The 26,486-nt window shown below is 42.3% G+C and overlaps 1 protein-coding gene across 1 annotated transcript in view; it reads right to left on the bottom strand.

The window, feature by feature from the left end:
• LOC311061526 (receptor-type tyrosine-protein phosphatase U-like) overlaps positions 1–26,486 on the bottom strand; it is a 166,125-nt gene that overhangs the window by 102,993 nt on the left and 36,646 nt on the right. Inside the window, exon 2 of the mRNA XM_084080184.1 lies at positions 9,620–9,748. Within this exon, the coding sequence (XP_083936310.1) occupies positions 9,620–9,748 (129 nt within the window). The remainder of the gene's footprint in view (positions 1–9,619; positions 9,749–26,486) is intronic.

Genomic DNA, 26,486 nt, shown 5'->3' with positions numbered 1-26,486 from the left:
CGCTGGAAGATACATTTAATTAATTTGATTGATTTGAATTCAAGTTTTTGCACTTCTGTAAAATGTGTACATTGCACATTCGAGATGTGCAATGCCCCCCATCCCACCTCAACTGGAAAGTCAAGCAGTAACCACTAACTAACTAACTAACTAACTACCTTTATGTGAATTTTTAAGTAATCAACAAATCAATTTAGGACACTGCTTCCCCTGTTTTATGCATTTCATTGTTGTCGTTTCATTTTATTGTTTTGTTTACTTGACTGTGATTTTTATGTTTTTATTTTTCTATCAAGGACAGTGAACATTAATCAACATGTCAGTTTTCACATCCATGTAAATGGGCCAGAGTAAGCCAAAGGCTAAATTTCATTTTCACTCTAATAGGCTCTATGCACAGCAGCCATAGTGTGAAGACATTCACAGGTGTTACCAATGATACTAATTAAGGCTCTGTTCCATTCTGGTCAAACAGAGTCAGGGTGCTGATATTATGCATGTCGACTCACTGGAAACACTGCTACACCGGTGGGACTAAAATGTGGGTCCTTGAGTGGGTTCCAACTTCCAAATGGCCCCTTGAGGGTGTGTAACTCTGAGAGTGTACAAATGTAACCAAATGGACCCGTAAGGGTCCATTACGGGTCCATTTGGTTACATTTGTACACTCTCAGAGTTATGGGGGTCGTGGAAATTGAAAAATCTGAGAACCACTGTGCTACACTAAATGGAACAGAGCCTTCATTAGTATCATTGGTAACACCTGTTAAGGAAGTGAAAATATGGCTGCTGTGAATAGAGCCTATAATGAGAGTCACGTCAATGTTTACATATTTGTCCGTCTCTGATGTCAACAGATGATAAAACCATGAGAACGTGACTGCAATGCTAGCAGGCATAATCTAAAGAGAGGTGTGTAATATCACTGGCCAGTCGGCTGCGCCAATGGCACACGTACCTACCTGTATGACTGTGTGTCAATCCAAATGAAGAAATCCTAATCTGTCTCGCCAGAGCACACATGTAATCATAGCTTTCAATCCTCAAAGACAAGAATATGAGACGGAAGATTGTATCTACCAACTGACACAGAGAGAGAGAGAGAGAGAGAGAGAGAGAGAGAGAGAGAGAGAGAGAGAGAGAGAGAGAGAGAGAGGTCACAAAGCACTAGGACCAGTTTGTAGTCTCTGCAGTGCAACATGCTGTTCATGCCAGTTATTAACACATTCACTGCCATTGGCGTAGATCTACGTCAATTAAAAAAAAAAAATCCCTTGACCGCGAGAGAAGGAATGGACGGATGTGACGTCGTCCCCAAAAATATTCACTTCCGTCCACTCCTATGTTATGAGATGTAGAAAAACACACCTGGCTCGGATCTCTTATTTATTTTGTGAAAACGAGCCATATTCAACTGCCGATTACAACAGAATGGACGATCTCGGTAAAAAAAAAAACATGTTCCGGTGGATAGACGAGACCCCCCCCCCCCCCCCAGACACCCTTAGTTTACATCCGTGGCGCTCCGTGGATCGTCAACAATAAGGTAAAAAGGTAAAAAAAAAAGCGCTGGCCAGCAGCGGATGAATTAATTAATGAATGTCCCCGGGAGTGATTGTGTTAAAAGGTCCAGTAAATATTGAAGGGCAAAGCAAATACATTATGCAAATCCACTCTTAAGTGCCTTTCATAAACCAGAGACAGACTAGGGAGGGCAACACGATTGACCCCCTTGTTTGCATAATGTCACAGAGGGCACACAAGCAGGACTAAAACTGAAGTAGGAATGGCGGCATGGGGATAATTGGAGTGTGTCATTCATAACATAAGTGGAAGTAAACAACAGTAATCACTGTTATCCTGACAGAATGATTCAGGTGACTATAGAAGTGTCGTCGTGGGGTCGTCACTGACACAATGCCGCTCTGTGTTCCCTGTGATAAACTGTCCTCCACGGGTCAGTCATTAGAGAGAGGTTAATTACAGCGGGTCATATTAGTATCCTATTAGAAACAACCGGCTCAGAGGGTCCGCCCTGAGACTGGGAGGTCGGGAATGCGATCCCCGGCCGGGTCACGCCAAAGACTCTAGAAATGGGACCCGATGCTTCCCTGATTGGCACTCAGCATCAATGGTTGGATTGGGGTAAGTCCCTGTGACATACTAGCGTCACGCTCAGTGGTGGAAAAAGTACTCAAATGTTTTCCTTAAGTAAAAGTATCAATACTGCAGTGTAGAAATACTATGTTACAAGTAAAAGTCCGGAATTCAAAATTGACTTGCGGAAAAGTACAAAAGTATTGGCATCAAAATGTACTTAAGTACTAAAAGTACTCACTGTGCACAATGTCCCATTTCAGAAGTTATCACATGTATAAAATACTTTGAAAATAGCCGATCTACAAGCTCACAACGCGTCGCAAAAGCGACGCGTTGTGAGCTTGTAGATCGGCTATTTTCAAATAGCCAAAGTATGCATAGGTCTGAAGTGGTTAATGTTTTTTTTAAATATAATAATCGAAATCTACAAAGTAACTAAAGTTTTCAAATAATTGTAGTGGAGTAAAAGTACAATGTTTGCCTCTGAGATGTAGTGGAATAGTAAAGTAAAAGTACAGAAAATTGGAAATACTCCAGTAAAGTAAAAAATACCTCAAAATCGTACTTAAGTATAGTACTTGAGTACATGTACTTAGTTACTTTACAGCACTGCTAGGCTTACTTACCTACAGAAACAGAAATAGAAGAACATGTGGATGTGAGGACATGACCCCTCAACTTAAAATGTAAACAAACTTTAACAAAACAATGTTTTAGGGGCACCATATCCATATCTCATCCATGAATGTTTATTCCAAGATCAAACTGATTCGAGTGGACAGCGAGAGTTCTTCAAAGACAACGCAGACTAGACCTAATTCTTTGTTTGTTCTCACAATGAGCCAATCATCATGTGTCGTTGTCAGAATCATTTCATTTCTCTCCAGCTCATTGGTTCTCAAAAGTGGGGTCCGGGGACCCCCAGGGGTCCGTGAGGGGGGTTCCAGGGGGTCCCCAGCAAAATGTGTTAGTATAGCATCACAATAATTTTAACCACTTTAACCTTTTATACTTTGGCTATTCAAAAATAGCAGATATACAAGCTCATAGCGCGGCACCGAGTGCCGCGCTATGAGCTTGTAGATCTGCTATTTTTGAAAAATCGTGAACATTTTGTTCAAACCTTTGAATATACATATTTCTAAAGCGAACATTTGTAACTCAAATCTTTGCTTCTGGGGGTCCCTGGAACAAAAATATTTGAGATGGGGGTCCGCGGCCATATACATATCATTTTGGGGGTCCTGCACATGAAAACGTTTGAGAACCAATGCTCGAGCTAACACATTGGGCTTTGAGCCACCTCTCTGGATAAACCAGGCTAGCAGTTAACTTCAAACGTCAGCAGGGGCACACAGCTCTGAACTGATCCGTGATAAGAAAAAGAGAGAGGATTCATTTAATCGAACGTTTCTGAACGTTTGTTTTTCTTCAGCTCATATCATCAATGTGCTGCTGGAGGATAACAAGCCGTCTGGCTGGCTGCCTATCGCTTCTGAATCTTCCCTTATGTTTGGACATGTCTGGTGTACCCTGGCCCCCAAAATATATTTTTCCTATTTCTCTATTTCTATATCTCTTTCCACTTTCCTCTTCAGCACATAGTAGGGTGTTCTTGGTTTTAATTAGGTTCCACTCATCCAGTGCACCACACACGCACACGCACACGCACACACACACACACACACACACATGCGCGCGCGCGTCTTCACCCTGGACTTTCCCAGGAGGCTGATAACATCAAGTGAGATCGTTCTTCTGTAAAATGACCACTCGCCTCAAAGTTCAGGGGATTTTCTTGCAAACCAATCAAACTGACTGTAAAAGTACAACTTTTACCTAAAAAAAAAAGAAGAAAAACAGATACTACTCTCAGTGTGATTTAAGTACCATCTGAGGTAATGTCATTAATCTATGAGATCCATGGCACTGACAAAGAGAGCAATTTAGCCCTCTTATGATGGTAATTGAACCCCAATCAAAAGCAAATTAACAAGTGTTTGCCTGATCAATTAACAGGCTCGTTAGCTTTTTCACCCCGAGCACTGGGCAAGGAGAGAAATTCAGAGCGTAGCGGTTTCATTATACCTCCACAACAGACACCACACTGGCACTGAAACACCAATGACGTGATGCTGGAACATGAACTGCTCAGGGGTTAATATGTCATTTCAATGTAAAGAGTCGTTCTGTCTCTGCTGATTAGTTCTGAGCAGCGATCACACAACTAGAATAAACTTGTGTTTCAGATCACATTCTTTAACCCATTAAGACCTGGAACGCATCTGTGTCATTTTTTGATTTGAGCTAAAAAGCAGTATTTTACACTTTGGCTATTCAAAAATAGCAGATATACAAGCTCATAGCGCGGCACCGAGTGCCGCGCTATGAACTTGTAGATCTGCTTCTTTTTTTTTAATCGTGAAAATGTGTGCAAATCTTTGAATATATATTATTTTAAAGCAAATATTTTTTTAACTCAAATCTTTGCTTCTGGGGGGTCCCTGGAACAACATATTTTGAGATGGGGGTCCGCGGCCAAATTCATTCAAAGTCATCGGCGCTGAATCATCGTGAGAAATCCCACCCCTCAAACCCATGAGTCAGGGATGGGGATCTCGCCACAAACTCGTTTGAAGTTCTGCTGAGGCAAATGAGCATCACGTTGAGCCCTGGGAGAGACGTTTGGGAGGAGATCCTTATGATGGGGAGATATTCACTGCTTGAAGAATATAAGACTGACTTATAGTAGTTCTGATAACATTTTTCAATGTGGAGGCGAATACAAATACAGCTCATCTATGCTGCCCTGCTAACCCAAAGTGCAGGAAAAAAAATCACAAAAAAAAAAAAAAAAGTGATTCAACTGGTCAGCCAAATGAGATATCGGCATATAAGTGATATTACAATAAATGCACATCTGTTCTTGAGGTAAATTGTTCATCCCCCAAAATCACGAGTGCTAATTTGACCTTTAGGATACACAAATAAGTGGGTGCGTCCAAAAACGTAGTTACTGCACTTTGGGCTTGGCAGGGCAGTATGTTTACATCTCAGACTTCAAACAGACTTCATTCACGTCTTTATGTAAAAGCACACTGCAAAAAGAGCGCTCAAAAAAGTAAACCAAATTAAACGCAAGACATGGGGCTGGATTGGGCACACCTTGAGGAAACCACCCTCCAACACACCCAGACAGTGCCTTTGGAACCCTCAGGGGTAAAAGAAAACCAGGAAGACCCAGAAACAGCTGGAAAAGGTCCGTCGAGGTGGAACTCAGAGAAAAAAAGAACATCTTGGAAGGAAGCAGAGAAGATCGCCCCACAACACCGAACCAGCTGGAAGAAGTTTTGCTCCCCAAAAGAGCAAAAAGGTTTCAAGGCAAATAAGTCAACTCAAAAAAAGTATCAGGAGGAGGAATGTGAATACAATTAAAAAGCCTTTATTGTGACCTGGCTGCACAGATTAAAATGTTTGGACCTGGCCGGTCTGCATGGGGAGCAGCTGAATCCCATGCTGCTCTTATATAGATTGGGCGCAGGGGCCAATATCTAATTGTAGTCCAGGAGAGGACTATAGCTGTGTGTTATCCCCGTCACATCAGCAGTGTCAAACACTGTTCATATAAAAGAGATGTCTGTCTGCGTTCTTCTGGTGATCCAAATCCTCAGATACCTGAACTGGGCTTTGGTATATTACGATATTTATGATATATACCAAGGTAAATCCCCACTGTATTGATTCTCAATACCGTCAAAAATACATACATGGAATCATGAAAATATTGCCACGTATAACTTTAACCTGAGATGACTTATTCCAACTACAAAATCAGTTTATTGTCCACATGATTTTATTCAACTGCCCCCCCCCGCCCCCCCCCGCCCCCCCCGCCCAACCTCGTCGTGTACTCCAGCCAGCTAGCTGTGCTGAATCAATAGGAGAAGCCCACTTATTCATTAAAAAATTATCTGAACCCAGCAAGACTTGTCTAAGTAGGTTAATTGCATATTAAGGTTGGCTAGACAATGTCGTACATGCTACAATGGCTTCTATCACCAGCAGCTCAGCTTTTCACCTTATGTACCCCACTGAAATGTCAGGAAGGTATGAAATGAGATAGGGGCCCAACCCTAACCTGAACCTCCCATGGTCTGAACAGTGGCCAGACTAAAGTACAGTAGAAGGCTGAGATCATCAAGTGTTCCTTTTCAGCTGCACTGGTTCATGTCATTGGTACTCCGTTGGTGTTGGTTTGTGGGCGCAAAATCAATACTATTGATCCGTTGGAGCCCAATAAACTAAGCTGTTGTCTCAATTGCAGTGGCTTTAGCAGCTCTGGAGGAATTCAAACATTCTGGGTGAGATCTATGCATCTACAGTACAATGACATTGTACAGCAGCTGTGACGTGTTTGACCTTGCGTGTTATCACTATGCTACAAGGTTAATTGCTATAGAGTTAATGTCTGGATAATGTATTTCCAGAGAATGAGGCTATTTTCCTTTAACACAAATATTTTAGATTTAGCTACAGTAATTAAATGTAGGGGGGAATTAATTGAGCCGTTCAACGCATAATATTTATTATACGAATATCAACCTTTTGGGGGTCACATTAATTCAGTTAGGGGGAAAAAGGCTGCATTGTCCACTTATGACAAACCAATTACCTACTATTTTAGTAATATATTTATATTTATTTTAAGTTATCTCTCCATGGGGAAATGACATGTTTAATAGGCTTAATACCCCAACAGTCCATAATCATCATGCAGTGTTGATGAATTAAATATTAACGTAATAAATCAAAGATTATCATCAATTTGCTGCTAATCCCTCCACCACCATGACTCAGTAAACTCTCAGCCACTCAATGAATAATTGAAAACCACTTGTTTCTTAATGTAATGTTGTGAGTCTATTAGTCTAATATTTCCTGCTTTCAGTTAAGTGGACCACACAACAGGTGTGGTCATCATGCGGCTGTACATGTTTAACTCTACTTAGTTGGTATTAAATGCAGACAAATACAAACTCATGATATTTTCAAATGGACTGCACAAGGGTAGAAATGTCAATGGTCACATTTAAGTGACCATTTCTATTCTATTAGAGTTTTGTTAAAAAACATAGCAGAATGAGGTCCAGGTCAACACTTTAGCCATTTCTGTCTCGATATCGCAAGTTGTGGATAATGCCTGTATGAATGCGATGGTGTAAAATATATCAGATCAGATTCATAAAGTTAAGCCCAGCGTAATGGACCGTTTCAGGCTGGCATGAAAGTGCAGTGTTGATTATTTTGCACAGAACTGTTTGGTATCAATCATGTGATAACATGCAGTTGAGAGTCTATACGTAACAATGACTGTGATCCTCTATGTATTCTCTCTCCAACTGCCCTGCAGAAGTAATTATTCACACATGCACTTGGAGCTTTTAGTGTTCCACGCTCACATCATTAGCCGTAGTTTTCCTACCACACGGCAATCAGTGAATACCTGCATCATTAAGCCCTCCCACAGGCACACTTTGGCCGCATTAAGCACGGTTATAGGCAACCGAGCAGAAAATCCAGGAATGGGCCTCATGGTTTAAACCCTTCTGTGCCAAACAGCACCTAACCATGTGCAAATGGAAATGCAAATAGATGGGTTATTTACCGGGCTCAGAACCATTCTGCTGTGACTAGGAAAAGCCCTGTGTGACAAATAGGAACCACTGAACCCAACACCTGAACCATGAGAAATTCACTGTACACTGAGGCAAAAGAACTCTCTCTCTCTCTCTCTCTCTCTCTCTCTCTCTCTCTCTCTCTCTCTCTCTCTAAATGCCAAGCAGACATCAAGCCCTCTGCGTTGTTCTATTTTGGAAGATGAGGAAATAATTCAGAGGCAGAGGTTTAGAGCTCATAAGGCACCGGCTAAGTTGCGGTTGCACAGTGAGGAGAGGAGACCTCCAGTATAATATAGTGTACATTATGTTTATGCCCCATGGAATGTGTTTATTCAGAACCACGGAGAGAGGCACAAAAACACTGATTACATATGGGTCTAAATACGTTACAAATAAATAGTACACCCCCCCACCCCACCCCACGCTACCCCAAACCAAATGATCTAAATCATATTGTGATATTTCTCCAGACAGCGTAGGAACCCTGCATTGCGTGAAAGATGATGACACAAGATAAATAATGTCCCCGTTCTGTTTTGAGCTGCCGGGCCCTGAGGACAACCAGGAGGTGTAATCAGCAGTGGCCTTTGACCCGTGTCTCTCCACCAATCCCAGGGAGTTTTGTTAACGTACCAGTGTGCCTCCAGAGAGGGGTGTGTGTGTGTGTGCATAACAGCGGAACAAGCACTTGATAACACACACACCCCCCCACACACACACACACACACACACACACACACACACACACACACACACACACACACACACAGGACGTCTGCACTTCGTCATTCCTGAGCAGTCCCCTTTTGCACAAGTCTTGCAGTTTGCTGCACCAACAACCTAGAATTCACACTGTTCACACCAGGATGTGAGGCTGGCACAACAATTCACTAGGAATCAGGCATGGAATCAAGTACACGATGTGATGACATGTTTCCTATGTGACCTTAACTCATTCAGTGCCCAGCTTATTTATGGAATTTTGGCTCTGAGTGCCACAGCTAAAATTCATTGTTAAAAAAAAAGTGCTTAGGAGCCGAGATACAGCCTTTTTAACAAAGAGTGAATGGAGCAGCAAATCTTCAAGTCATCATATCTTGGGTTCTGAACATGTTTTTTTTTTTTTTCATGACGTCTTTGACGTCATGTGGCGAACGGGGCGTCAGGCCACGTGACGTCTTTGACGTCATGTGGCACTGGATGAGTTAAGAGGGACACAACACAACAGATGCACTGGTTCTGAACATCTCTACAGAGAGCATGCTGCCTGTAACATTCACTATTTATTCTTGTGTGTGTGTGTGTGTGTGCGTGTGCGTGTGTGTGTGCGTGTGCGTGCGTGCGTGCGTGCGTGCGTGCGTGCGTGCGTGCGTGCGTGTCTAAAAAAAGAGACAGAGAGGACATTTAAATCGATCAAAATAGCAAAGAAAGCCAGCAGAAATCCTCTTCCATTATCACCGTGTGTGTAAATCAATGGTTTAAAAATGACCCATGCACCCAAGTTCAATGATATTGCCCCAAGCACTTCCAGTTAGAAAAATCCACTTCTGTATTTCAAACGATTCCATAAGCTTTGTAACAGAATTCTCTGGAATGGCAAAAACTACACCATTACCTACCAGAACTAAAACTACAAGGGCCAGTGAGTGGACCAGGATGCATGTCTGTGTGGATTTACTCACGACAAAAACAGCAGTTTAAATCAATCAGAACTAATCACACAAAATAAACACTCCCAGTGTGAGAGGACCTAAAGTACAGTATAGAAATAGGGCATCAGTGGTTAGGTTTTCAACTTGCACATAATGTGGGCGATAAATTTCAATGTTCTCATACCCTACCTGGTAGAAGGTCAGGAGTGGAGTGCGGCCAGTTGTAGGTTCTGATCAGCTGCCAGTCAAAGTCGTCGTCCTGTCCCTGGCGGTACTCACACGAGCTGGACTCAGAGTCCTCGTCAAACGTGCAGCCAGCTGGAGAGAGGGATAGAGAAACGCACGGGTAAATGGTAGGCCTGTCCCCAACTAAGAATTTATGTAGTCGAATCTGGTTGGCCAAATGTTGCCTGTTGTCGCGACTGGTACTCGAATCATGCAACAAAAAAAGAAATGATTGCATGATTCGGCTGAGAGATTGGCTGTCGAATCAGTCTGATTCGACTGCAAATTCGACAGCAAATCTCTCAGTCCGTTTTTCAGAAAACTTAGGTCAGGATTTAGAAGGCGTTTTTAGAATCGGCCTCAGGTCTATATGTCTGATTTAACATAATACTTGCTTGGTTTCTCGAAATAAATCATGATGTATCTCTTATTTTTGGCAACCTATTAGTTAATTAATAAAGCAAATTAGGCCAATCTCTCAGTGGAATCATGCAAAAAATATATATATATTTTTTGCATGATGTATGTGCATCTCTATAGCACCTTTTTCCCAAGCGCTTTACAATGTGCATCGCATTCACCCATTCACACTCACACACCGACCGCGGAGGAAACCATGCAAAAGACACCAACCTGCTCATCAAGGAGCAGTTAGGAGGAGTTCAGTGTCTTGCTGAAGAACACTTCGACACTTAAAAGAACCTGGGCCGGCAACCATATCCCATTCCCCAAAAGAGTCCACTCTACCTCCTGAGCCATTGCCTGCAAGGGACGTTTACTGTACATGGTTTGGGGGAGGGGAGGGGGGGAGGGGAGGGTGCCTCCTGAAAAAAGCTATAGCTATTAGTTAAGATCTGTGTCTTGTTTCATGGCACCAGGAGAAAATTGCTGTAAGAAAGAGACCAGATGATAACCGTCATTAACCCAGTCAATCCGGGAACGGATCTCTGTCGTTTTAGATGTCTTTGGCTATTCAAAAAATAGCAGATCTACAAGCTCATAGTGCGGCACCGAGTGCCGCGCTATGAGCTTGTAGATCTGCTATTTTTGAAAAATCTTGAAAATGTTTGCAAATCTTTGAATATATATATGTTTAAAGCGAACATTTGTAACTGTCAAATGTCTCAACAAATGTCTTAATTTTTATGAAAAACTATTGTTGCTATATCAGCGGTGCTCAAACATTTTCATGTCAAGGACCCCCAAAATGGGGTGTTTTTGGCCGCCGATCCCCATCAAAATATGTTGTTCCAGGGACCCCCCAGAAGCAAAGATTGGAGTTACAAATGTTGTTTCAAAATGTATTCAAAGATTTGCACAAATGTTCAAGATTTTTCAAAAATAGCAGATCTACAAGCTTGTAGATCTGCTATTTTTGAATAGTCAAAGAAAAAAAAAAGCCGGATTGACTGGCTTAACAGCAGCACAGGATGGAACAACTGACATCGCCACAGGCCCCTCGGTAAATTACCTCCATACATCACATCCTACACAATCCTTCCAGCTAAAAGCTAAATCACATGTAATGGTCAGAGCCAGGCTGTTCGTTGGCCGTGGCTGCAGCCACACTTTCACAGTTCCATTCCATTTGGTTCAATTAGCCCTGTGGTGAGGAAATGACAGCGACTTGTACAGATGACAGAAGCCAGAGGAGGAGGAGGAGAACATTGAGCGCAGCAGGACTCGAGTCTGTCAAGGTGACCCAGCTCCGTCTATTCTATACCTTATCACTGGGTGGTTCATTCCAGCCTCTCGGCTTCCATCATCACACAATCCACAGGCTGTTAACGCGACCTTGTTGTCCTGTAGTACCGTCTCTTTGTCAAAAGATGCACACCAGCGTTTTGTTCAAATTAGTTCTCTGGAAGAGAGTGGGTTAAATTTGCACCCCGTTTTCAAAGGAAAACGCATTATCATCCATCCAGTAATGATACATCACAAGAATGTGGGGTAAGTTAGGTACAGTATGATCTCGGTTTACTCTGTTACACAATTTTATTTTATTTTTTATCCCTTTTTCTCCCCAATTTAGTTGTTATGCCAATTGATTCCTCCCCACGCACATTTTTGTGTTGTCACTGCAGTCGTATCCTACTGACTCACCTGCCAGTGAGGAGCCCCCACCAGGAGGACATAGAGCCTTCGCTCTACTCCTCCCGCCCAACACTCCCCACTGACAGGTGCCGCCCCAGCCCGTAGGAATACGTGCAATGACCAATATATCAGATTCCCCCTCCGGCTTCCCTCCCCTGAACACGGGCCAATTGTGTTCGCGTAGACGCTCGACAAAGCCGGATGCACCACGGTGGATTCGAACCCACAACCTCCGTGGTGGTGGGCAGTGACTTTACCACTGCGCCACCCGAGCGTCTCTTCCTTTTAAAATAAATGCCTTGGTCTCCATACAGTATGTGCCCACCACTTTATATGTTCTTATTCATGTACCTGACAAAGTCCTCTTGAGGTCGTAACGTTGCACAAATAAATTCACACTTTTAGCCGCAGGTGAACACCTCCTGGCACCGTACTGAAGTAATGAGTTATGCAGAGGAGCATATACCGCCCCGCACAAACACACACACACACACACACACACACACACACACACAGTGGCCGGGCCAATTTGACCTTGGCTGGGTGTTCCGTCCTGGCGGTCTAAGTCGCTGTGCCCTGGGCAGCTCAAAGTCCCAGGACCCTGTTCTGTTCTCTGAGTCACATTAACACTAGACAGCAGCTCTGCTGGTGTTAAAGACTCTCTCTGACTCCGTGCCAGACTCCACTTTAAACGTATCCCATCTAAGGATACACACACCTTCTCCTCGGACGTTAACTTCCATGTTTTCGGGGCTGTTTTGGTTCACAAAGATCTGTTTTGCGTACTAACGTAGAGTACGTTTCCACTTACAAAAAAATAAAACAATAATAAACGTGTGTCAGGCCTGCATTCCCTTTGCAACAAACAACCCGGCCTCACGTTCCTTTCTGCATTACCTATTTTTGGAATCTGCCACTTCCACCATTCCTGCTGACAAACAAAACACACACAGTCTTCCTACATGCCCGAAGCAGGTTGTGTTTATGGAATGTAACGCACGCACGCACACGCACACACACACACACACACACACACACACACACACACACACACACACACACACACACACACACACACACACACACACACACACACACACACACACACACACACACACTTCCTCCATGCCTGAAGTAGGTGGTGTCTGTTTGTTTCAGAGTATTTAATTGGCTGTAGTGGTGGTGCTGTGTCCATGCGGCTGTGTGAGGGGGAGATGGGGTGAGTGGGGAAGCAGGGCTCTGTGGCGAGAGACCTCCTTCCCTGCATGGAGAGAGAGAGAGAGAGAGAGAGGAAATGAAATGCCACCATCAGACACGTTCCACTGGTTCCCCTCATTAAGACTCTGCTTTCAGGAGGCGCCATGTTCTCCTCCCATTCCCCAAATTAGCTTCTCTGGCGATGGGAGGGCAAGCCCTTGTAATTAGAAAAGCATCACGCATTGTGTCTCTGTGTGTGTGTGTGTGTGTGTGTGTGTGTGTGTGTGTGTGTGTGTTTCTTTCTCTTTGGAGTGGTGCTGAGTGGTTGTTGTTTGGCGTTTACTTAAAAATACATGAAATGATAATGAATATGTCACTTCCCCACAAAGTGAAGTGCTAATGACTTTGGCAGTGAATTACTTGTGCTTTTCACAACAGCAGAGAACATGACTAACATCCAACAACCGCCACAGTAAAAATAAATACCACTTTTAGAGTGGTAGGTAATTGCTCATCACAAGAGATAACAAGAGGAAGAGTACAGTTCCAAAGCAATGTTCTGCAACACAGACACACACACACACCCACAGATGTGTTCACCTCTGGACCCACAGACCCAAAATAACATCAGTGAGAGAAACTGTTACGGCTGACAAGTCTCTCGGGACCGGAGAGGGGATAAATACTGTAAATCTGTGTGAGCGAATCGATTGTTCACCACTTTAAAAAGGTAGACGAGGCAATTTGTAGAACAAGAGCTCCAGCTAGTAAGAGACTAGCAGGTCTTCGATATGTGGAGAGCTTCTCTGCTCTGATGTCAGCGTCACGCCACGCTCAGACGCTCAGACGCTCCCCAAACATCTCAACTTCCACACATCTTAAGAGTCTCTCTGTTTTATCTAGCCAGCATAAATCCATCATTAAGCTTTCTTTCTTTCTTTCTTAGCCGTCATTGTTTTTCTCTCTCTCCGTCTCTCAACCCAACCAGTCAATAGAGCTGCCCTAGTCCACACAGTCCACATTAGAGCCACGTTTCTGTTTGAGGTTTCTTCCTGTTGAACGTGAGTTTTTCCTCACCGCCGTCGCTTTTGTGTTCAGTTGACAGTTCATGATGCAGGATCAGACTGCTACGATCTCTGTTAAAAGAACTGCGGTCAAAACGGCCGCCCAGAAACCTCTTGTTCGAATTTTAGACTGAATTCAGAGTTTGGGGACTTTGCTTTTGTCATGCTTTTATACCTTTTATCTCGTCTCGCTGCTTTTCTGTCTGAGAACAAATGTGGAGTACAATGTAGGGCTGGGTGGGCAAACTGAAAATGTCTAAACCAATTTTTTTGGGCCAATAACCTTAATCTTGCTCATGTAGGTTAATTAATGTGTTTTTTTTTGTGACATTTCAACGAATCGACACAAAAACAAATTATCATACATTTTTTATAATCGACTAAATAAATTTGTCTGATTAACCATTAACCCTGTATTATTCTTCATTATTCGCCATTCAATGGTGGCGTGATTTTTTTTTAAAAGAGCTGATCTACAAGCTCACAATGTGTCACATCGCACAGCCCTAGTACGATGTATTGTAAGTGAAATTCCTTGTATATGTGAACATATTTGGCAACCGAATTTGTCACCTGAATGACCTGAATTTTGACTTTTTTACTCTCAAAAGTAAGGCATTTTCAACTTGAGAATATAGAATAATTTTAGAATAAATCAAGCCTGACCAGCCAGAAGAGGCCCTGGAGGGTGATTCATAGAGGAAGCAGTGCTCAAATCTCTATGATGGGCCCCCAGATGCATTTTGTCCAGCACCAACCTGCTTTTACACTGAACCTCACTAACCTGACTGATAGCTTGCACTGTCTTTAACAGTGAACATCACTAACCCGACTACAGCCTGCAGTCCAGATATACATCATAAAATACATCCAGATTGAGAGGGAGACAGAACACAGTCCTCTTATCAGTGGTGTAATAAGTAACTAAGTACATTTACTCAGGTACTGTACTTAAGTACAATTTTTAGGTACCTTTACTTTACTGAAGTATTTCCAATTGTCTATACTTCTGCTCCACTACATCTCAGAGGCAAATATTGTACTTTTACTCCACTACAATTATTTGAAAACTTTAGTTACTAGTTACTTTGCAGATATAAATTATTACATTATAAAACATACATTAACCACTTTAGCCCTATTTTATACCAAGGCTATTTGAAAATAGCAGATCTACAAGCTCACAACGCGTCGCATCGCGACGCGTTGTGAGCTTGTAGATCTGCTATTTTCAAACATTTTAGTAGTTTTACTTTTGGTACTTTAAGTACATTTTGATACCAATACTTTCATACTTTTACTCAAGTAAATTCTTTATTCCAGAGTTTCACTTGTAACAGAGTACTTCTACATTGCAATATTGATACTTTTACTTAAGTAAAACCTTTGAGTACTTTTTCCACCATTGACTCTTGTAGTAGCATTTTATCCTAGAGTGTGGGATATATAGATTATATACAGTAACATTTAACCTAGTGGGTGGGATATATAGATTATATACAGCAGCATTATCCTAGCGGGAGGGATACATAAATTAGAAGCTGTGCGCTGCGTGAAGGGCTCTCTAACAGCAGGAGTAGAGGACGGATTAGAGTAACGGTTGGATATGATGATGGGATGTCGAGTGAAAGACGTTCCTTTCAAAGGATTTCTAAAACACACAGAAGTAATCAAAGAGCACTGGGAGGGGGGCGGGGTTCTCATCATGTTTCTTTCAGTTTCATCATGTGTACAGATGTTAGTGTAGAATGTAGTAGATACTCAAACATTCACAATTACACTGACTAGCAGAACACTGATTAGCACAGAATGTTAACAGCACAGTAACAATAGGTGCTCAGATATAATGAACCCAACCTGCCTTCAGCTCTGTCTGTCTGGATACCTGCAATTCTCTCAGAGATTGTCTTTCATTATGAGCGGAATTATTACTGCAAAGCCTCTATGGATTTCTGCTCTGTCCTCATATTATTTTCAGTGTAGATGCCTAGTTAGTCAGTCAGTTAATTAGTTACTTATTTACTTAGTTACTGTAGTTAGTTAGTTAGTTAGTTGATGCCTATTGTTTAATTGGCTGGTAAGGATATCAAAATAAGATTAAGCATAACAATAACATTGAGAATTCTCCTTTAGTTTGGATGCTTGCCACAAGTGTTCTCACCTAAATTAATCCATTTTAGCTTGTTATTGCAATATAATTATTGGTTAAAGTTTGCTACAAATCTGTTATTTTACACCTTATAGGGCAGCCTTCAAGAAAGCTTAGTAAAGATAGAGGAAAGAATAAGCAAAACAAATAAGAAACCACTTTCAAGATACAAAGTCAGACTTTTGTACTTATATATTTACTTAAATTAAATCACTTATAGCAGTGTAGGGAAAACATTTATTTGAAGGATTAAAAGTACACAATAATGTTATACAAAAAGGCCTAGCTCTCTAACGAATAGTAAATATTCTCTCCAGGACAACCTCTGTCACCAAATCCTGGGACAGAAACCTAGTTCAGATGCATTATAAATGGAAAGGCCATTAAAAGGTTGTCTCATCTCATGACTGTTTGACTGTTTAAACTTGACTAAGTGAAACCTGGGGGGAGATCTCTTGTTGAAGTTCTTTTGATGAACGATAGTTCTGTTCCCTCAGGCAAACCAGCAGAAAGAACGAGCAGCACAGCTCACTGGCATCGGTTTAATCACAGCTTTCCAGACATCACAGCAGGAAGGTCTGATGGGACCCAGAAACCAGAATGTTCTGACTGAGTCTTCTGTTTGGTTGCAGATAAAGCGCGGTTGCGGTGTGATTTGCATTGAGGCGAGTGCAGGCCATGCATCAGCTTCTTGACAAGTTTACTTATGACGAGGAGGAGGCACTACTGTATAGGAGGAGAGACGTTCCTCATCAATACAGAGCCAGCAGCAGCGACCTCATCCCTGAATCTTTAAAGACCATTAATAACAACAACCACACTTCTTCCATAAACCCTTGAGAGCAGGGGGAGAGTACAGCGTGACAGCAAGAGGATGACAAAAGTCAGTGAAACAAAAACTGCATTTCAATCTACGTGTTCAATCAAATAAAGTGACGAACATACAGCATTTGAACTATATTCATATGCATTACAAAGTGCACTGACGGTGCCCCATCTGGTACAGCACATACCATATGAAGGCTCAGTCGTTTGCGCAGCCGACCCACGTTCGAGAGACCCGAGGCCCTTTGCTGCATGTCCTTACCACTCGCTCTCTCCTGCAATTTCCTATCTCTCTCCCCCCTGTCGCAAATATCAGAGCAGTTTTTAGCCGCATGCGCTAGCGCGGCTCTATAAACAGCACTAGTCCTAGTCGACACCCGAGTGACAAAGTGTCGACACCCGAGTGACATTTAGTGACACCTAAGTGTCATTGGCTGTCCTGGCTGTCCTTCACACTTCACGCCAATGGGGAGACGGTACTTTGAAGCACCCGCCTCTCCTCCTTTGACACCTATTTGTCATTGGCTGTCCTGCCTGTCCTTCACACTTCCCCCCCTTTAAGCCAATGGGGAGACGGCGCTTTGCAGCACCCGCCTCTCCTTCTTTGCAGCAGAGACAGAGAAAGGGAGATAGCCTCAGGCCAGAGGGTTAGCCTAAATGCTAGCGTGCTTCATTAGACCTAGTTTGGCTATTAAGTTATTATTTGGCCATGTTCACACTGACTTCAACCTTAGCTATTGTTGGGAAGACCCGTGTGATGTTGCCACCACTTATATAAAAAACATTAGAGCGTTAATCTGCGACGCTAAATGTTGCCAGGTTTGGCGAGAGAAACAAGCAATCCAAAAAACAAGTAATCAGGTCTATGAAAAAATTCGGGCCAAAAAAGCCTGCCCCATGCGGCTTTATTATGACTTTGGTCATTCTTGTTTAAGAGCTACAGATACCATTTATCATAATTTAAGCATTTGATTGCAGATAGTATCTGTACTTGTGTTGTGATTGATGGGAAACATCTCCTTTATCACAAAGTAAATGCATAGTAACTGTTGTCTTCATAAAATGGTCATTAACAAGAAAATATGCATCTCTGACATGATGCAGCCCTTGCTTTTTTTTTCTTTTACTCTTAAATCTTTTATCCCACGATTTTGTAACCCTTTTTTCACCCGGTTCCAATTTTCTAAGTGATCCTGGGCGCTACACTCCCCTCACCAGCCTAGGTGAGCCCAGGGCCGAGCTATTAATCAATGAAAATCAATTTCTATAACACAATTCATACAGCAAGTGCAACTCAATGCTTTTCAGAGAAAATAGTAACTACAAAGAAAGGAAAGAAACAAATAACAATTACGATAATGATAATAAAATGACATTAAAAGTAAATAAAAGCAGTGCAAAAACATACATTTCCTTTGTGACCGCATGCGGCACCATTCCAATTCGGAGCTGTGGCATGTGCTAAGATTGCCACCGTGGGGCATGGGGTGATGTGTGAAATTACTGATCCACTGTGGTACAGTATCATTCCCTACTGATCCACAGGGGTACTACAGCCAGTGTTGCCAGATTCTGTGAGAGAAACAAGCAACGAGGTCTAGGAAAACCACCCCAAAACCAGACTATGGGCCACACGAGTACTTTAACACATACATCAGCTATTTGAAAATAGCAGCTCTACAAGCTCACAACGCGTCGCGATGCGACGCGTTGTGAGCTTGTAGATCGGCTATTTTCAAATAAAATCTTGCGGGGAAATTATAATAAGCAGATCTGGCAACTCTGACTACAGCACACCCTACTGTACGGTACAAAATGTGTGGCGTTGTGAGAAACCCTTCGAAAAGTTTGAGATGGATGAAGCAAGGTTGTAATCTGGCCTGGAGGGAAAAAAAAGGAGAAGAAAAAACTCTAACCTTGATCGAAGCGACACGGCAGGTAGATTCATCAATTATCAGCCCACAATTTGTTGAGGTGGAAAAAGGGAAGCAGCCACTGTGTCCGGTGCAGATACTTCTCATTAGTGGAGCCTCTATCTGTTCATTTATCATTCCATCTTTCACGTTCTGCCTCCACTGGAGACATCAATTACGATGGCCTCACCTCCCTCCCACTACCTCCGAAGGCTCTCTCTAAAAACCCACCAGAACTGCTTAACCCATTAAAACCGGGAACGTATCTGTGTTATTTTTAGCTATTCAAAAATTAGCAGATCTACAAGCTCGTAGCGCAGCAATCGTGCTGCGCTACGAGCTTGTAGATCTGCTATTTTTGGGAGAAAATAGTGAAAATGTGTGCAAATCTTTACAAATGTCTTCTAAATCCTAACAGTTGTCTGAAAAACGTATGTCGCTATAATATCAGTGGTTCTCAAACTTTTTCATGTCAAGGACCCCCCCAAAATGATGTGTTTGGCCGCCGATGCCCATCAAAATATGTTGTTCCTGGGACCCGCCCCAGAAGCAAAGATTTGAGTTAAAAATGTTGCTTCCAAAAATACGTGTATTCAAAGACTTTAAAAAAATAGCAGATCTACCAGCTCGTAGCGCGGCACTCAGAGCTTGTAGATCTGCTATTTTTGAATAGGCAAAGTATAAAATCATGGTTATGGCTAAAAATCTAAGATGACACACGGATGCGTTCCCGGTCTTAACGGGTTAACCAGTTAATGCTATTGTTAGATACGCTGACAGGAGAGGGAGCGATGAATGGAAGTTGATTAATAAGAACAGACAACGCTAAAATCAACCTGATCTTCCACCTGTATTACTTTCCCACATACAGAAAAGCGGCGCAATTACAACCAATTTACAACAGCAGACGCTCTTATCCTACATTGTGGCATGAAACAACTAACAAATAACCAAGCAAATTGAGATAGAGTGCAAAGAAAAAAATATTACTAAATAATAGACAAACCTCAAACCGACCATCTGTCTAAAACAACATCTAAATAAAAATCTTAGCATCTATGGACAAGCAAACACTATGTCTATCTAAATAACATACATACCATACTGTATGTGAAAGTAACCAACATATCTGGCAGTATATTTATTTATCTATAAAAACAAGAACTTATACACGGAATGAGGAGTGCTTAGGGGCAGTGGTGGAAAGTAACTAAGTATGTGAACTCAAGTACTGTACTTAAGTACAATTTTGAGGTACTTTTACTTTACTGGAGTATTCCCCATTTGCAATACTTTTACTTCTACTCCACAACATGTCAGAGGCAAATATTGTACTTTTACTCTTATTATTTGAAAACTTTAGTCACTACTTAAGTTACTTTGTAGATTTTGATTATTACAAAACCACTTAAGCCCTATTTAAACTTTGGCAATTTGAAAATATTTACAAGCTCACAAAAATCTGCTATTTTCATACATTTCATACATATATCTGCTATTTTTATACATTTTATACATTTGAAAACTTGTGAAATGGGACATTCTGCATATCGAGAACTTTTACTTTTGGTACTTTAAGTACATTTTGATACCAATACTTAAATTTGCAATTCCGGACTTTTACTTGTATTCTGATAAAAAGTAAAAGTCTGGAGTCTGAAGAGGTGAATTCTCAGACTGCGGCAGAAAACGGGGAAGTGAGTCTGCAGCCCTGACTGAGAGACAGAGGTCATTTCACAGCTTGGGAGCCAGGAGGCCCTATATGATTGTGTTACACAATATTGTGCAATGTCTTTCATAATGATTGTGTGCAAAATTATACAAACCAAACAAAACTAAATATGAATAAATAAAACCTGACATCTTCATAGCTGGTCACATTTATTTTTTTTGGCTTCACATTGATTTACACAACACAGTGTGATTGCATGATGTCACATCAGCCAGACAGCCCAGGGCTACAATGTCGATTTCCATATAATCAAATGGTAAAAATAAACAGAGTTGCTCAAAGCAGAACTGAAGTCAATTATGTGTGAAATGAGTGCATGTCATCAGGAAGGATGCTGATGTTTATTCCTACATGGGATTTGATGAGGTTCTACTTGTCTTCTTTGACTCTCTGATTGCATGCCGCGTCTGGCACACAAGTGTGCTCTAGCTGCACTGGGTCCTAGGCTGCACTGTGGGTGGCCTCTGCACTGCCTGCTCTGACACAGATCATTTTGAGGTGCTTCTTTATTTATTTATGTATTTGCAAAATACAACATGAAACCATGGAATAACAAGTGGCCACTCAGGGAGTGAATACCCCTCCACTCCACACCTGAGTTCTGCAGCCCTCACAGCACAGCAGACACCTGCTGCTCCAGCTCTGCACCGAGGGGTCTCCTCCGCCCAGCAGCAGGGGCCCGACCTGCATTACTGTGAAATAAACCTGAACACTGTAAAGACCCTCACTGGGCAAACACAGCTATGAGACAGATAGATAAAAACCTCTATGTGTCACCTCAGAGGAGATCAGTGAAACATAAAAATGAGACACACTCACACACACACACACACACACACACACACACACACACACACACACACACACACACACACAGAAAAAGACACACAGTAGGCCAAAGCCTCATATTATGGTGGCTGATAATAACCACAGAGATGAGAACAACGCTGTGAGAGCGATCAGTGCTCTCCTCTTTAATGAGCTTTAATTACAGCTCCCCACCTCCTCCCACAGCAAACAAAGACCAGGATGCCCCCTGGAACTCTTCATCCTTTCCTTCCTTCCTATGTTTCTTCCTCATCCTCTCATTCCAGCCAGCCAAGCATTTAGTCAAGAGGGAACATCAACTATGTCTCTAGTAGTATAGCCTGTAAACGGTCCAACACGTCCCGTGTAGAAAGAAAGACAGAATTCCTCACTAAAGAGAAGTGTGGACATATGGAAGACACGGGAGACCACTTCAAAGTAAGCTGTTCTAGTTTCAGTTTAACAACTTCGTGCAAATAAAGCCCCATATATGATGATAGCAGTCCTACTAAGAGGCTTAAACCTAATTCATTCATTTAGAAATTAAGCTTTACCCACGAGACATCCAAAAGATTGACATTATCCAACGAAATTCTTTACACCCACGCACGCCCACACACACACACACACACACACACACACACACAATCTCAAAAGAAACACAGACAGTCCCAACAGAAATACCGAAAGCATCTACGTTACTTTCTTGGTCCGACGATTCCAGCTGGTGGATTCATCACACTGGGAGGCAAAGAATGCATTTAACGTTTCTGTAAGTATGGGCCGTTATTGTGAAACTGTCAATGATCGACAGCCTGTGTCAACCGGTTCTTGAGATAAAAGCCCACGCCGCCCAGTTCGGGGGTATCTAATGAGCACAGAGGACTGTGCTCATTAGATACCCCAATAAAAATTGTATAGCGAAGCGCAGAACTTTTTCCATTCCTTCTTTACGTGACCTTTGCATGAAACGGCGCCAGGAGAGAGGTCAAGAGGTTAACACATTGCCTGCCTAAGACGTATATATACGTCATTTAGAAATCAGCTGTTGCCTGCCAATGACGTATATATACGTCTTTGGAAAAAAGGGAAAAAAAAAAATTTTTTTTCAAAAAAAAATTTTTTTTTTTTTTTTTGCATTTTTTTATAATTTCAACCCTTGTCGAATTATGAACAGATTAGGAGCTAAAAATGTTCGAAGATTTGCTGCTCCATTCACTTCAATGTTAAAATTCAAACGGACAAACAATTCACTTTGTTTTTTGGTTTAAAACTACTGCTTTTGAGCTATATTGAAACATCAACCAAACATGTCAACGAGGTCAAAATGACCTCGTTGACATTTGTGAAACCACACCTGAATCTCATCTGTGATTAGAAACCATCTGGGGATCAATCATACTGGAGGAAAAAAATCTGTGGCTACGCGAACAGGTACCAAAAACATGGCAAAACCCTGGCAGGCAACAGCTAAAAATCTGAAAAAACTCTGGCAGGCAATGTGTTAAAAGGTGAAGCTTTGAAAGACGGAGAGCGGGTCAAGGAAGTTCACCGAGTGGAATAACAGGCTTTAGCTGTCGTTCAGCGAGCGCGTCCGACCGAGGGAGGGTTAGAGAGACCTGGAGGTAGCGGAATAATGTCAAGAACGCTCAACCTCACCCACACACAAATCCATCGCCCCCCGGAAAGCACTTTGCACTCCAGTCATTACAGCTCTTCAGCACAGCTAGGCCACGATGGCATCGGCTATGCAACTGTGTGACTGCTGAGCCAAGCAGGGATGAAGCAACCCCCTTAAATAAATATTTCCCCTAACAGTAAAAGTATACCAGTATTACCATTAAAAAACTAAAATAATCCTACAGTTGTTTCATTAGAGAAGCTATTGCTAATTAAGCGGCTTCTTACAGGCCAGAGGGTGCATTCAGAGGAGAACGCTCAAACATGAGTATCTCAACCTACAGTATATTCCTATCATCCTATAATCCTATTCTGACACCAACGCTACACTAGAGACATACTGTACCCCAGGCCAGTGGTCCAGGGACCCCCAGGGGTCTACCAGGAGGTCCCTCGTCAAATGAGCAGTAGTTTAATTTCACTATTTCACTACTTGAAATGATTACAATGCAAAATAAATATGACTGTCTATTCTAACAATATCACCACCATGAAGCTATTTATTAGACTTAAACATTTTAGACAAATGAATTGAAACCAAAACACGTTTTCATACCAGGATCCCTAGTCCTCCACTAGGAGAGAAGCACTAGATGTATAAGACCTCTACTGGCAGCCTGTGTTGACGTATATGCGTGTTCAGTGGGTGGGATGTGAAGTCACCATAAAGACACTACAATGTCAAGTCTATCACCCCAACATGAGGACCTGCTTCAATGGGCCGTACAAGCACATCATTGAACATTAACCACGTTCACACTGAACCACTGATCTGATGAGTCTGCTGACTCACTGCGAAGGAGTTAGAAATAAAGTGTAGAGCAAGACGATCAAATGAAAAGAGGTTTAAAGGTGTTTGGTGCTGCATGCTAATAATAGCAGTAATAATAGAGTGATCACACTGACCAAATGGATCGGGTCAGAGGGCAAACACAACTCCACAGTGTGTGTGTGTGTGTGTGTGTGTGTGTGTGTGTGTGTGTGTGTGTGTGTGTGTGTGTGTGTGTGTGTGTGTGTGTGTGTGAGTGTGAGTGTGTGTGTGTGTGTGTGTGCATAGAAGCGTATGTGTGCATCTTCAGAACATTAACCCATTAAGAGCTGAGGCCGATTTTACAAAATGTCTTCTAAATCCTAACCGTTTTTAGCGGCGCGAGCGGATATTAGCCCTCTATACCTGGCTTTTGCGTCAACGTTCTGATTGGTCAGGCTCGCCAAGGTTCTGATTGGTCAGGTCCGTCAACGTTCTGATTGGTCAGGTCCGTCAACGTTCTGATTGGTCACTATTCATGACATCACTATGTTACTATTCATGGAAGCCTTGAAATAAATTTACAGAGATTTAATATTGTTTCTCTAGTAGAAACACATATCTATGACAAAATATATCAAAGGCGCCGCTACCTTCACACAGGTGTGATTTTTTTTGGTATGTTGCTACATCATAGGTTAGGTTCTCAAACTTTTTCATCTCAAGGACCCCCAAAATTATATGTATTTGGCGGCGGACCCCCATCTCAAAATATTTTGTTCCAGGGACCCCCTCAGAAGCAAAGATTTGAGTTACAAATGTTCGCTTTAAAAATATATATATATTCAAAGATTTGCACAAAATCTATTTTTGAATAGCCAAAGAAATGTAAAATGACACAGATGCGTTCCCGGTCTTAATGGGTTAACCAAGGAATAAAGTTTATGATGGGGTAATAATATCCATGATGACACTTAAGCTGCTGTACTGATAATATTTTAATGTTCTCTATCTGTCACGCCAGCCAGACTGCCGAGACCACACCCCACTCCCACTAGATCCACTTCCATATTTAAATACCGACTCTCTGTAGAGCTGCCAGTATTTTATAAGAACTGGCAACAGGAACGTGGGTCACACAGTAAACACATCAGCTTGGTCTTTGTTTAGCACCACTTGGCACCTGGCCACCACAAGTGGATATAATAGATCAGCTGTAATAAAGTAAAGATGATAAGGTAGCTAGCTCACTGGCTAGCGAGCCCACACAAATCAATCCTTAAAGTGACTTGAAAATGTATTGTGTGTTGTATACGTGCGTGTGTGTGTGTGTGCGTGTGTGTGTGTGTGTGTGTGTGTGTGTGTGTGTGTGTGTGTGTGTGTGTGTGTGTGTGTGTGTGTGTGTGTGTGTGTTAGGGCTGTCAACTTTAATCAGAAATGATATTCGAATATTGATTTGCAGATATTCGAATATATTCAAATATTATTATTATTATTATTATAAAAAATATAAATAAAATAAATTCAATTAAAAAAAAAGATATATATATATATATATTTGTTGACAGAAACAGTACAAAAAACAATGTATTGCTCGGATCCAATAAAACATATCTTTTGTTTGTTTTTATAACTTCATACATTGTTTTTTGTATTGTCCCTGTCAAATAAACATATTAAAAAGTAAACAATATTAATTTTCATATTCGAATATACATATTTTCCCAATATTCGAAGAATATTCGAATATCGAATATTAGTTTGACAGCCCTAGTGTGTGTGTGTGTGTGTGTGTGTGTGTGTGTGTGTGTGTGTGTGTGTGTGTGTGTGTGTGTATGCGCGCGTGGACAGACAGACAGACAGACAGGGCAGTGTTGGGCTCTTCTCCCGTCTGGGTGCAGAGAAGACGGGGGGTGCATCTCTGCACCCATATATCTCCGCAACCGTATGACTACTGTCTGTGTTCAGAGCCGCGGCCTTGTCGGGTCATCGAGCGGAAACATACGAATTGACGACAATAACAGCACCTTCCAAGTAAGCATCACACTTCTGATGGAGGTCAGCCTCTCAGCGGACGACCTGGAGATTCAAAGTGACAAAACGAGCCGCGGAGTGACTATAGCAGATGGCTGGAGCCAGGCAGCGGTGCACAGAGCGTGACAAGAAGGACCCGTGTCGCTATAGTCTGCCCCTCAAAGCCCCAGCGGAGGAGCAGCACTCATATGGGTGATAATGACCACAGGCCTCCTGTGTAGCAGCAGAACAAGCAGCCAGGGAGGAGAAATGAACCGTGGAGGAAATGAGCCAGGACGAGGAGGAGGGGATCGGAGAGATCAGTTGTCAATCTGGCCGTGATCCTGGGGTCTCACACCACTAACTCCCACACCTCTCTCTCTCTCTCTCTCTCTCTCTCTCTCTCTCTCTCTCTCTCTCTCTCTCTCTCTCTCTCTCTCTCTCTCTCTCTCTCTCTCTCTCTCTCTCTCTCTCTCTCTCTCTCTCTCTCTCTCTCTCTCTCTCTCTCTCTCTCTCTCTCTCTCTCTCTCTCTCTCTCTCTCTCTCTCTCTCTCTCTCTCTCTCTCTCTCTCTCTCTCTCTCTCTCTCTCTCTCTCTCTCTCTCTCTCG

The sequence above is a fragment of the Gymnoscopelus microlampas genome (genome assembly GCF_963454915.1).
Source record: "Gymnoscopelus microlampas genome assembly, chromosome: 15".
Lineage (NCBI taxonomy): Eukaryota > Metazoa > Chordata > Actinopteri > Myctophiformes > Myctophidae > Gymnoscopelus > Gymnoscopelus microlampas.
The sequence above is the reverse complement of the archived record's forward strand: the minus strand, read 5'-3'. Positions and strand labels throughout refer to the sequence as shown.